At 45.1% G+C, this 13,666-nt stretch overlaps 1 protein-coding gene across 5 annotated transcripts in view; it reads left to right on the top strand.

Moving 5' to 3' along the window:
- kmt2e (lysine (K)-specific methyltransferase 2E) overlaps positions 1-13,666 on the top strand; it is a 35,903-nt gene that overhangs the window by 19,047 nt on the left and 3,190 nt on the right. For 2 of the 5 annotated variants that reach the window (XM_080421714.1, XM_080421718.1), the window contains 18 exons: positions 231-284; positions 398-598; positions 860-990; positions 1,171-1,288; positions 1,875-1,984; positions 2,094-2,352; positions 4,248-4,346; positions 6,027-6,098; positions 6,695-6,877; positions 8,467-8,793; positions 9,171-9,476; positions 9,748-9,901; positions 11,023-11,246; positions 11,358-11,414; positions 11,513-12,133; positions 12,298-12,554; positions 12,922-13,001; positions 13,091-13,170. In XM_080421714.1, the coding sequence (XP_080277840.1) occupies positions 231-284; positions 398-598; positions 860-990; positions 1,171-1,288; positions 1,875-1,984; positions 2,094-2,352; positions 4,248-4,346; positions 6,027-6,098; positions 6,695-6,877; positions 8,467-8,793; positions 9,171-9,476; positions 9,748-9,901; positions 11,023-11,246; positions 11,358-11,414; positions 11,513-12,133; positions 12,298-12,554; positions 12,922-13,001; positions 13,091-13,170 (3,333 nt within the window). The remainder of the gene's footprint in view (positions 1-230; positions 285-397; positions 599-859; positions 991-1,170; positions 1,289-1,874; positions 1,985-2,093; positions 2,353-4,247; positions 4,347-6,026; positions 6,099-6,694; positions 6,878-8,466; positions 8,794-9,170; positions 9,477-9,747; positions 9,902-11,022; positions 11,247-11,357; positions 11,415-11,512; positions 12,134-12,297; positions 12,555-12,921; positions 13,002-13,090; positions 13,171-13,666) is intronic. The other 3 variants (XM_080421715.1, XM_080421717.1, XM_080421716.1) reach the window with 3 other exon arrangements.

The following is a 13,666-nucleotide window of genomic DNA, read 5'->3' as shown; positions in this document are numbered from 1 at the left end:
GCTTCCCATACAGCTGCAATGTTGCTGAGTTTAAGGTTATTTAATACAATTAGATAGGACTTTTCTATTTGGATGAATGGGCTGTCAAGGGTTGGTATTGCAACTCTAGATGCCAGATATTAAAAATAGCATCTAAGAGTTGCTTGCGGCTAAGCCTACTGGTAAATTCAGTGAATGGAATAACTACAAATAAACTGTTATTAAATTTATGAGCATTACCAAATATTCAGGTTTCTGTTCATCAGGCCTTCCGCGAGGGCTCCAGGAAATCCTCCAGAGTAAAGGTGGGCTCACAAAATACACAACACACAATCAGCATCAGTGTTCAACTGTCCTTTTGTTTTAAAAAAAAATGTGTGTACTTAACCACTCTGTCCCCCCACTCTCCACCTCCCAGGGCACAGCCCCAGAGCAGGAGCTGACGGAGCACCCATCCCTGTGGGAGAACAAGATCAAGACTTGGATGGAGCGTTACGAGGAGGCCAGCAGCAACCAGTACAGCGAGGACGTTCAGATTCTGCTGCGTGTCAAAGAGCAGGGCGACGGCAAGAGCCTGGCTTACAACACGCACCCGGCCTCTTTCAAACCACCCGTGGAGGTAACACACACACACTTTCTTATGTGTACATACACTTTATTTAAACACTGAGGCAATTGTGACTGATCAAATACACACCCACCCTAAAAGTGTCTGTGAGGATAATATACACAAGAAAATGTGCTATATACATAAAGTTTATTGACTAACTATGTCATACCCAGTCACCCAGTCTTACACTTGAAAAAAAATGTGGTCTCTTATCAACTGTTCAGTTGGTATCCATATGTTGGCTCATGTCCTGTTATCTGTCCTCTGCAGAGTCAGGTTCAGAAGAACAAGAAAATACTAAAGGCAGTGAGAGACCTGCCTTCAGACGCTCTCATCATCGAGTACAGGGGAAGGTTCATGCTTCGACAACAGTTTGAGGCCAACGGATACTTCTTCAAAAGGTCAGCAGTCAGGATGCCTTATTACTCTAGCTAAACATCACTCACCATGTATTTGAGTTTGGGTTAAAACTTGAATTAAAACAGAAGCGCATTGATTATGATTGACTGGTTGTGGGGTTTTCTGATGTTTTTTTTTACCGCTGCATTTCACACCTTTCCTTCCTGTGTTTTGCTTTTCAGGCCCTACCCATTTGTATTGTTTTACTCAAAATTTGACGGGCTGGAGATGTGCGTGGACGCTCGTAACTTCGGTAACGAAGCTCGTTTCATCCGACGTTCCTGCACCCCAAACTCTGAGGTGAGCATTGTGCTCAGGAGATTAGATGGATGATGTTTTCAAATGTGTTTATGTGAGTGGCGTAATTGTAGAGTGCTCAGGAATACAGGTATATTCTGTCCACCCCCTGTATAGACATTAGACATGTCATTATTACTATATTTACTGACATTGATCATGAGATTGACCTCAACAGGCAGGAATAGTGATAGTCGGTGATATAGTAAGTAATATAGTTAAACTATGTCTTTTATTAGTTCAGAACTTTCCATACAGATCCTATTTGGTTGTCAACTTTTCCTCCAAAGACTTGATATGACATGCACACTGATCAATCCTAGACCCGGTACTTTTCAGTCTGTGCATGCTACCTTTAGGCGGGATACTATCAGAAGACAACCAACTTTATCTAGTGTGTTTATTTTGACTTCAACTTTTAGTATTGTACACTATTGTATTTTGTTTGTTCATTTTTCCATGTTCTTTTAGCTTATTTAGATGATACCCAGTGTTCTATTTAAAGTGCATTATACATTTAGCTTCATACCGTAGGATATGTATGCTACAGTATAAACAAATATTGATGTTTCTCTTCAAACTCCTTCAGGTGCGTCATGTCATTGAGGATGGTATGCTGCACTTATACATCTACTCATTGAGGCCTATCATCAAAGGCACAGAGATTACCATTGGCTTTGATTTTGACTATGGCAGCTGGTAAGTTGGATGGAACTCAAAGCATGTTAACAAACTATAGTTTTACCAAGAACCTCTGTCTATCACCTTTTATCTGTGTAATTCTTCTTTTTCCTCTTTTGTTCTTTAGCAAATACAAGGTGGACTGTGCCTGTTTAAAGGCGAACCCAGAGTGCCCGGTGCTCAAACACAATTCAGAGCCCACCGAGAACCTGGGCTCAATAAGCCGGCGCAGAGGAAGCCGCAAGGAGAAGGACATGCTGCCAGACGATGACCTTGAGGGCCATGACCAGAACATGGATCTGGATGGCGAGGGCAAAGCCAAGGCCATGGTTGACGGCAAGCAAAGAAAACTCTCTCCACTGCGCCTTTCCATCTCCAACAACCAGGTATGACTGCATCCCCTGCCACCTAGCTTGAAAAGTGTACCCATTATCACCCCATATTTTATCAATGTCACTCAGTTACTATGGTCTGTTACTATGGTCTGTTAGAACGCTTTGCCACAATTCACATTTACCTGTGCTATGCATGTCATTCTAGTTACTTGACCTTGGTGAAGTGTATGTTCTTTGCATGCATTTTCCATGGTTAGATAGTAGACACGTTTGTATTTATTTTTTTACTGTACATCCTTTTCAGTTCCCTGTTTTCCGTGTCCAGAACCTCTTTGTGCACTCATCATCACTTGAATCGTAGTCATCTGGTGTTAAGCACCATTTGCAAGAGGATGGCATGGCACCTGTCTGGCAGTTGCATTATATTCCTCTGCATTATGTTACACAGTTTTATCATTTGTAATCTAAAGCATGTTTTGATTTTGGGATTTAAAGCAGATTTTGATTATGTGGAAACCATAGTGCAGCTTGCAAATGTGAAGCACAGATAAACCCTAGTTAGTCTGGTTTGACCTTGTAGAAACCAGGCTATGCCAGCCAATTGCTTTAGCAACAGAGATGGGGAAGTGAAGATGTGCTTTTAGGCAGCTATACAGTTGGATGTTTCATGGAGACACTGTGGTATAACCAAGAAAGGTGAAGCAAGATGTCCTAGGAGAGATTGCGTCACTACCACACATTCTCTCTCAAAAGGCATTGCACAATAGGGTTGTCAACATTGGCCAAAAGTTACTTTGGAATATTCTTTCTAAAAAAACATATACTGTAAGTTTGACTATATTTAAATGTGAAATTAACGGTACATGTCAAGCATCTGATCAACTTCCAGTCTGTAGTTCTTTATGCAAGCCTCTTGTTGTGTTGTTGATAGCAAGCTTGTGACGGGCAATGTAACTGTAAAATAAGATTTGAGACATTTACTTATTATGGATATTGGCCTAACTCATTTGGGTGCAAGTATGTTTTCGACATGTGCCCTCATGTTGCTGGTTGTGGAATGGTAGGCCATCTGTAGCTTACATACAGTTCAACTTTGTCTTGAGGTTCCATATATTGCCATTTACTGAACAATTGTTATTGGGTTATTGGCTCTTTTCAGCTGGAAGAATTGCATTTGATTTAATTTTCAATCTAATATGAAATGAAATTGTCCCTCAAGTAACAGCTTTTGCAATTTGCAAAACAACAACACAAGTTGAATGGAAAAAAGCTGCTATTAACTGATTCACTGCCAATCGCGTAGATCTACATGAACTAAATATATTATTATTTTCCCAATTTGACCCAAAGACCAAGGAGATATGATTTTTCGAAGATCTAGACTCCTATCCACTTCCTTCTTAACTTAAAACTTAAAAATTCTGTATCTCGGCTCCTGAGTACCTTTTTTTTTTCAATGAAAAATCTCTGCCACTGGCTAAAAAAAAATGAAAATACCTCTGGCAGTTAATGGGTTAAGAGAACTCTGCATTTATTTATATTTCACATAAAAATATTACTTTTCACACTTGAATCCTTCAGGTTCCGGAGACCTCAAATGTAATTATTACATATGTATGACAGCCCCAGTGCACATTGTTTGCCCGCTGCCCACATCAGTCACTCTGTGCATGTAGGATATGGTGAAGTTCGAACAGTTGCCTCAAGAAGTCTACTCCTAGAAAAATAAGGTGCAGACCTTATTTTTTAGCTCACCTGAAAAGACGAGCTCTGAGCAGGTGTGTGTGTGTGCACAGACCGACCACTACACCAGCACAGTTCCTCACCAGGTTCTTTAGACTACCCCACCACCTCTACTACTACTACTCTTGACTAACGCCCTCTAGTCTGTAGACAGACTGATTGAGCAGCCATGATAAAGCGCCCCCCTCTCCCCCTCCTTACAGGATCCTGACTTATTTGAGGATCTAGAAGACAAAACATCCGTTAGCAATGAAGTAGAGATGGATTCAGAGGAGCAGATGGCAGAGAGAAGGAGGAAGATGGTAAGTGTGCCAAAGCTTAGGGAGCTCCAGCTTCTTTATACGCTACACGCTAGTGGACCCACGTGGCAGAGACTCCTCTAAAAGCTAAATTAAGCTGCCCCACCCCATCACCCCGCCCCCTGCCGCTCGAGGTGTGGACTCCCTGTTTGTCTCTCTTTGGGCGCTGTTGTAGACAAGTGGCAGGTGTCCTCACTCTTTCTTTTTCTCTTCCTTACCTACCTCCCACCCCCCCACCCCCAGGCCATGACTTGATCCTGGCACACCCTCCTGCTGTTTTGCTCATCCCTTTTTTAAATCTGTTTTCTCCTTCACTCAGTCCGTCCTTCTTTTTCTCCTCTGGAGTAGTAGTTTCATTCTTGTCTGTCATCGTTCACATTTCATTTGCATTGCCTTTTCCACACAACACAACACAACACATGTTAAATGATAACAGGCCTCTATACACCAACGCCCCATCCACAGTGTCAACCCTCGTGAGTGGGAACACAAGAGCTTGGGCCTCGTTCATACTGGAACCGTCCCCAGTGTGCATTATAGTTTCAATATAGCTCTCACCGGCGGTACAGGCCAGAATTCTGAACCGGCCAATTACTGGTTCATCCTCTCTGTCTCCTCTCTGTCCCCCTGCCAACAAACCCAGTGTCCCTGAGAGATGGGGTCACAAACACACGCTTGCGTTAGCACACTACACACTGACACACACACTCTGGAAATTACCCTGCAGTCAGCTCCATTTCACACGATGGACCCAAAGTGTAAAGTGCTGACTCATCCTTGGCCAACATACAGCTCTGCTAATTGGCCAGAGAGCAATGGATGGAGGGAGGGAGAGATGGAGCCACAGAGGGCAGGGTCCTGTTGCCAGGGCCATATTGATAGAGGGAGGTCCAATAGGCTCCTATGGAATGAAGCCCATGATAAACTCAAGCGTTAACGTGGAAGCAAACCTTTTGCAATTACACACTGATTGTCATGTGTGTGTGTGTGTGTTGTGATGTGATGTGTCGTGCAAATCTAATACATGGTCTGAGGGAGTTCATGGGTGATGTGCTTGGCATGATATCTCAACTACTTACTTAACAAAAGCCACTTCTTTGGTTGTAAAAAGGTAGAGAGAATGTTGTGCTGTCTAATGTCCCCCCTAACACAATGTATCCCTTTGTAGTTGTGCCATCTTAAACAAATGTTTGGGTCACTGGTGACAGAGGGAATGTCAATTGCTTGTCCTAAATCATTAGTGTTGGCTGGTTATTAGGATAAATAAACAAAAAAATCTATTTTCATTAAACAGTGTGACATTGAGGGGTTACCTAACAGATGGTTGTGTTGAAAACCCATGGAATGGTTTGGCAGGTGTAGGGTTAACCCTAAACCTAAGGGAAGGGGAAACGTCGCAGAATGTCAGCATTCATAGCTCCATGTGACAAAGTTGAGAACATTTTCTCATATAGATGTTATTACCAAAGGTCGTCTTTGCATGACATTTAGTGTCACTAGTTGCAACCTAGTTCTGCGGTTGCTAGGCTATAGTTCTGTCAACTCCTGCCCCACTCCTAGGGTACCTGACACAGGCCCTTCTTGTAGCACTGCACCCTGAGGCAGCCTCCGGTCCAATTTATTTTGTGTGAGTGTGCCGGGAGGCCATGTGTCTTCTAAACGTCTCTTCATTGAACCATTCAGGCCAACCCAATGGAGCAGTCCCATCTGCCTGTCGGAGGGGCCTCCAGCTGGAAGGGATTGAGGCATAAGGAGGTAAACTTGACCCACCCCATCCAAACTATCTATCACCTCCTCTACCTGCCCCACACTTTCCCATGGGTCCCAGTGACCCACAGAACCATTAACTGACACTTTTACAGACCCACATCTTCAACCGGACCAGTGCAGTGACATTGGCTGCGTCTCAGTATGCAGTGTCTCTTAACTACTTGTAAGGGTGTTCTGATGTGGTGCTCTTTTTCTGGTGAACGCAAGCAATGGCCCTCTTAGGAAGAAAAACATGTATTTTTGGCACAGACACATAATTGATAAACACACCACACATTATACTTGATAAACACTACAACATAAAGCTATATATGTTGGTGTCTTCTCCCTTGTTTTTTCTTTTGCCTTTTTTTAGCGGTGTTACTGAAACAGTGGGACTTTTTTTTCCCTTGTCTGCTTTCTGCCGTTTCTCCATTCTGCCCGGCTAGAGTGTCTTTTTGCTTATTTTATGTGATGCCTATTAAGTCGAGCGGTTGTATCCCTACATCTGTGACCCAGTGAGAGTTGTATAGCGCCATGAACTTAACGGTTCTTGTATCTCCTCTTCTCCCTTTTCCCCTTCTCCTCCTAAACATCTGCAGACGCGGGAAGAAAGGAAGATGGAGGCCATCCTTCAAGCCTTCGCCCGGATGGAGAAGAGGGAGAAGCGAAGAGAGCAAGCTCTAGAGAGGATCGGCACCACTAAGCCAGAGATCGGAACCTGCCAGATCAAGGAGGAGCCTCCCGCCACCCCTGAGATGGCAGATTCCCCGGCTGTTGTACAGGTGAGTTTAACCAAAACAACCAGTTTATTAAGCATTTGCTACATGCTAAATGTGTGACATGCTAAAACAGACTTATGACACATACATTTTACGATACATATTATAGGGCTCACAATTTATTAAAAAAAACTCTTCAATTTTAATCAACATTGCCCATCATCTTCAGCTTGCTGTGGTGGAATCTGAGTTTATAATAAATTGAATAACTTTATTTGTAAAGCACCTTTCCATTATAACAGAGGGTTGCGTGTAAATCATTTGATGCAATCTTTGATATTTATTACTCTAAAGTAGGTAGTAGTTTAATTTCTCCCGAAAAGCCCTTGAATAGGGTAGAAGACAGCCAGTTATGATAACTAATAGGGGTGTGAATCTTTTGCTATCCCAGTAGTATCCCACGCTTCGATTCAATTTTGATTGATAAAAACTTGATTCTCGATTCAGACTGATTCCCGATTCAAAAGTATTCCCAATCAATTTTATCCCTTTTAATTCACACAATTTGCCAATACGCAGACATTGCCTGAAAATGTTGATTTAATTGTTACCTGCTGATCCTTTGTGAGTGATATCAGTATCTACGTTGAAAATAATTTTCATACATAACATTAGGCTAACATTAACTTTCCACATCACCCCCAGTCCGTATACCTTTGCAAAGGACTTAAAGAACATCCTCACTTTAGGAACCAGTCAGACGTAAGTAGAGGGAACGGGATGTTTCAAATCAAGTGTTGCTGTAGATTTGTGGGTCCTGTGAACTAATAATCACATTGTAGACCAATTGTCCCGCCAGCCTTTAGATATGTGTCCACGAGGAAACGGCCAATCAGGTGCAAGCTATCCGTCCAACATATGGGATGTACACTATATTACCCCCTGAACATCAGCTGCAAGCATTCAACTATATTGCATCCTAGTTTATAATAAAAAACTGTAAGCATCAGCACCAACATTGTCTTGTGAAAATATGTTTTTTGTTTTTGGGGATTGTTTTAAAGATCGCAACAACACACACGCATGTGTATCTTCCACACAGACCTACTGACATACACAGCGGGAAAGAATGAGCAAAAGAGAGTCATAGATATGTCATTGTGTTCAAACACACTTTCAACGAAGACAAAGCCAGCTGTATTTCTTCCTGCTCCATTTTAGCAGCCAGCTACTGACAGAGTTACACAGCCTATTAGTAGCCCCAGCTGCCACACTGCTTGTTGTGCAACAACTACGGAAGCAGTGGTGGCAAGTCAACATTACCGGCAGGAAATAAATAAATAAATTGCGAATCAATTCAGAATCGTATAAGAATTGATTTTCTTTCCCCCACCCCTGATTACTAAACAATGATTACGTTTACGGTAAGCTTAAATTTCATATCGTACACCATATCCACTCCTTTCACCAGCGATAGTCTTTTTGTCTCACCGATGCATATCATCCCGTTTGAATAGCATGATATTTCGTGGCACGATATATTGTGACACCCCTACTGCCAATATTAAATATATTGGCAGTCCTGTTTATCAACCGAATTGGCCGTTCTTATGAAGAACTAAAGTACTTCAACGCTATTTCTTCTCCCTCAGCCACTTTTGGAAGTGAAAGAGGAGCCAGGGCTGAAGCCAGCCAAGGTCAAAGGTTCTAGGAACAGGAAGAGTTTCTCCCGGAACCGAACGCACATCGGCCAGCAGCGACGGCGAGCTCGCACTATCAGCACCTGTTCTGACTTGCCCCCCGGCTCTCCGGGGGAGTGTGTTGAGCCCCTGGCAAATGAACCTTTTGAAGGAGAGACGCCCTGTGCTCCGGAGCCTGAAGCAATCCCCTTTCAAGCCCCAGACAGCAGCCCTCCACATAGCAGCTCACCTGCCCCAGATAGAAACCGCTCCGGGCAGAAGAACTTCAAAACTAAAAAGGTACAAACATTTTTCCAGTCCTCCCTGTACAGCTCAGACTAATATTAGGACTACTAATCAGTCATAACCAAAAGGAACAAGTTTAGTTAATTATTGGGAGACACTATTTGAGCTTATCGGTAGGATCGGCAGCTCAGGACAACCTGCAGTGCCCGGCGACCGACTCGGCGCCGCACACTGCACTCTCTCCGGTCGGCGACTTCGGACGGTTCTCGAGATACGTTAACTACTGACTGACAGAGATTTTTCGTATTTATAGTGAGATTATTATTACCTGGTTAAAATTTTAGGTGTATTGATTATGAACACAATCGTTTGTTGCAGTCCTAGTTCTAACTTGACAAAAACATCCTCTCTACCTTTCTGTCTTTCTGCAGCAGCACTTTGTGAGTGAGTGGGTTGGGGAAAAGCAGCAGGAACTGCGTGTGGCGGTGCGGACCCCTGAACCAGTCCCTGAGAGGCCTTTGAGAATAAGCAGTGACCCTGAAGTACTCGCCACCCAGCTCAACGCCCTGCCCGGCATGGCCTGTTCACCACAGGTCTACAGCACGCCCAAACACTACGTTCGCTTCTCCTCGCCTTTCCTTGCCAACCGGAGCCCCACCACACCCGGGGTGCCTACGGGCCGACGGCGGTCCCGGGAGCTGCCCGAGACGCCACAGACCACTGGCAATTGTAAAAAGGTACAGCGTCCTACTTTGGCTTTACTAAAGCTCAGGATTAGTTTTCACAAGACTTGCATATTTACACTTAAGAACTTGTTGTGGAATGGCTGGCATAAATTCCACCCACCCACTGAGATAAAACAAACGTCGGTAGCATCAACAGAGCCAGGCCTACAAGGCCTGGCTCTGTTGATGCTACCGACGTTTGTGTACCGAAGTGTTGGAATTTCTCACTAGAGTGTGGTGCTCTTTGCCTGACTAAATCTTTTCTCTCTCCTTATCCCTCCAGCGATGGCTGAAGCAGGCCCTGGAGGAGGAGGGGGGCTCCGGTAGTCCAGCCAGGCGGCCCAGCCTGATCATGCCCAGTGAAGGCCCTCTTAGCCCTTCCATAAATGGAGACGCTGACAGCCCTTTGCCCTACAATGGCAGCTGCTCGCTTCCAGGTGATGTCATGTTGAGCGATATGATACAACTTTATTGTCCGCACGAAGTGGGATAATTGTCTTTGCATTGCATGGCAATGATTGAACTTCGAATAAAGACCTTTCTAAAACAGGAGTTCATCATGTCAAACTGAGTGAATAAGGGATGAGAATCAACATGAAGAATGCTCAGGGCATTGTTCCTGGTTCTAAGGATGATTAGGTCACTCAGCTGGGTCTGAAGCCTCCTCACTGTTGTTCCAGCAATGCCAATAATTACTTGCTTACTCCTTAGTCTGAGTCTTGAGGTTGCCAAACCATGACGTAAGTTTAAAAGGGCCTTGTATGTGGATTCTAACATTTTCAGGCTCCCATTAAGAGTCTTCTGAGAGGATAAAAGCGTTTGTTTAGGTGGGGTTGGCGAAAGGGCCTTTCTTTGCATGTTCGCCCTGTGTCTCCTAGGGTAGGTACCCTCACAAAAAACATGCAGTATGCCTGGTACAGTGGAGGTATCCAATACATACTGGAACAGCCTAGTAAGACTCCTTTTAATTGGGGGATACAGTCTTTAAGGACATGCCCTTAAGTCCACATGGGACATAATTGATCATAGTCTGTACTATAATCATATTTTTTGGGGGCTTTTATGCCTTTATTGATAGGATTGTAGGCTGACAGAAAATGGGGAGAGAGAGATGGGGAGTGACATGCAGCAAAGGCTGTTGGAATCGGGAACCCGCGACACGCTCTCAGGCTTCACTGAGCCTAGGTGCCTGGACCACCTCGCCAGCGGCCCAGGCCACTATAATCATCTTTGGCAAATCTGCCAAAGACACGCATTCAGTTCATTAGCATTAGGATTGAGTGGTATTTGCGAAGCATTCCTGCTTTTTACTGGTCCTGCCAATTAGTGCATTAAGACCAAGCTTTGGAGATATGTTTGTACTAGTGACAGGATTAGACAACATTAAATATCAGTGGACTGCAAGCAATACCATCAGAAACTCTCCAATTAAATGTGTGTTTATGATTTGTTCTGCATACAGAGATAAACATTTCCTGTTGTTCAGTTCACTACATGATTCAAGCACCATGACACACGTACAGTACAAAGTTGTGACACTATGTTGTCTCTGTTACAGAGTTGCCCACACCTCTGAAAAAGCGACGGTTGAGTCCTTTGGACGCCTGCATGTCGGAGGGCTCGACACCCTACGGCTCCCCTTGTGCTACGCCCACCAGGGCCGACCAATCGGAGATGCCCACAATGCTCCTTCTGGCCACCCCGCCACGACCCCGTAATGAGGAGTCCAACACAGAAACCCTGCCTAGTACCCCAACGCACACACTTAGTGCCCCTCAGGAGGTAAGCCTTCCTAGAGTGAAATACAATAGGGGGCTCACATGCACTTCCATACTTACAGCCCAGCAATAGGGAAACAGAATTTGGGATTTACATTTGTCCCTGTGTTCACAGAGCGAGTCTTCAATGGACAGCTCCCCAGAGGGCAGTCGCAGACCTAGCACCCAGGAGGTAGTAATGATAATACAAAATAATAATGATATAAATAATAATGTATTTTGATTATTATAGTAATAATTTGATCTTCCGCTCGCTCTCTCCTCTCTTAGGCTGAACGTCCTCCCTCGCTGCTGTCCTCCCCCTGTGTGAGGCCCCCCAGTGCAGACGGGCCCCTGACAGAGGGCAAAGTAGTTTCAGTGCCCCAGAGTCCCCAGCCCTCCACTGCTGAGTCCACAGACGGTGGTGGAGAGGACCGGGCTGACGCTGGTGCCGTGGTGGTGGTGGTGGAAGTCAGCAGCGAGGCCTCTCCTTGCACAGAGCCGCCGGCCGCCTCATCGTCCTCCTTCCCTGGCTGGATGAAGAGCCCAGAGAGAGGCCCATCGGGACCGGCTGGCCTCTGCTTCTCCCCGATCATCTCCAACCTGAGGGACCTCACCCCCTCGCACACCCTGGAGCCCCTGGTCGCTCCCTTCAGGCCCGAGGCTGCAGCTGGGCCTGCAGCAGGGACCGGAGCCACCGCAGGGACCGGTCCGGTGGCTGGAGCTAGCAGCAGCAGCAGCAGCAGCAGCAGCAGCAGCAGCAGCGTCACAGCTCCTTTCAGTGAGACCCAGGGCCAGCTCTTCTACCCTTGCTCTGAGGAGCAGGCCTCCCTGGGCTTCTCCCGCTCACTCAGTGCAGACAGCACAGGAGAGGTGGGGGGGTCCGCACAGAATCCCCCGCAGAAGAAAAAGGTGAGCAATTGTAGCATTCACTGCCGGTTCATATTTTAATCTAAGGTAGTATATTTGTGATGTGATGTCATTCTTATCAGGCAAAAGGGGAAGCAAACGCTGCCCCCTGCTGGTCATAGGTCAGACCCTGCGTAACCTTGAATGACATCACCGTCTGTTCCCAGGTGTCCCTACTAGAATACAGGAAGCGTCAGCGCGAGGCTCGCCGCAGCGGCTCCAAGACTGAGTGCAGCTCTCCCGTATCTACTGTGCCGCCTTTGACCGTGGACGCCTTCCCTGTTGCTGTGGAGATAACCCCAGAACCCCCACCACCCCCAGCGCCGGCAGCCCCCATCAACCCCGCCCCAAAGGAACCCCAGACCAGTGAAGATGTGGAGAACCCAGGAGAGAAAGGAGAGAGGGAGGGAGGAGAGGGACAGTGGTATGCACACTTATATATATATATAACGATAATAAAATAAAGTATATCATCTTCAACAGATTGAGTTGCTTTGACCTGGATCACCTGGCCTTTTTATATTATGCAAATGTAATTTATTCCTCGTTTTAAACACATAGATACACACATCTATTAATGTGTGAATTAAACATTCAATAAAATTCAGCTCAAGTAAAAGCTAATTTGGCATCTATAGGCAGACAGATTTTGAATGAAGGTAAAGAGATGGCAGCCACCTAAACCCACTGGAGCAGTGTCCAAAATCCCTCTGACATACAGACATAATTCATGTTCTACTAGTCTACTGAAAATAAAGGTCTAATGGCATTGCATTTCTTTCCCCCCTCAGGACTTCATCCAATTCTGTGGAGCAGGCCAGAGAACGCGGCTACCACAGAGCTTTGCTGCTCAGCAAAGACAAAGATGCAGGTGGGCAAGAATACAAACACACTGTCTGTATCAATGTTGGTTTTTCATTTCAGTCATGTCATTGATTTTTGACATTGTTTTGTCTCCAGATGGTGAGCCAGAGGGAGGTGATGCCACAGCAGGGGCAGAATGTCAATCACCAAGTCTTCAGAAAACCCCAACAAATGCGGTAAGCCAACCTATTACATGTCTACAGGCAGAAGCTATTTTGTCAGTCTAGCTAACTTTGACTCAGACAAACACAACATCTGTTCTGGTATTCCACAGGGCTCAATTCTGGGTCCCTTATTGTTCTCCCTGTATATACTACCGCTGGGAGAACTCATCGCCGATCACGGAGTGAACTTCCATTTCTATGCTGATGATACCCAGCTGTATCTTTCAGTAGCTCCAGACGACCCCTGCGCTCTAGACCCATTGTTGAGCTGTCTGTCCAGTATAAAATGCTGGATGAGTGAGAACTTTCTTAAGCTAAATGAGGATAAAACAGAAGTTCTCATAATTGGCTCCAGTGAGCAGAGAGAATCAATAACAAGTAGACTTGGTAACCTGGCTGTAGAAAGTAACACCACAGTAAAGAACCTGGGGGTGATTATCGATTCTGAATTGAATTTCAATACACACATTAATCATGTCACCAAGATTGCTTTCTTTCATCTTAGAAA

This window comes from Gymnoscopelus braueri (assembly GCF_963280865.1).
Source record: "Gymnoscopelus braueri genome assembly, chromosome: 23".
Taxonomy (NCBI): Eukaryota; Metazoa; Chordata; class Actinopteri; order Myctophiformes; family Myctophidae; genus Gymnoscopelus; species Gymnoscopelus braueri.
Note: the sequence above shows the minus strand (reverse complement) of the source record. Positions and strands in the feature narration are given on the sequence as shown.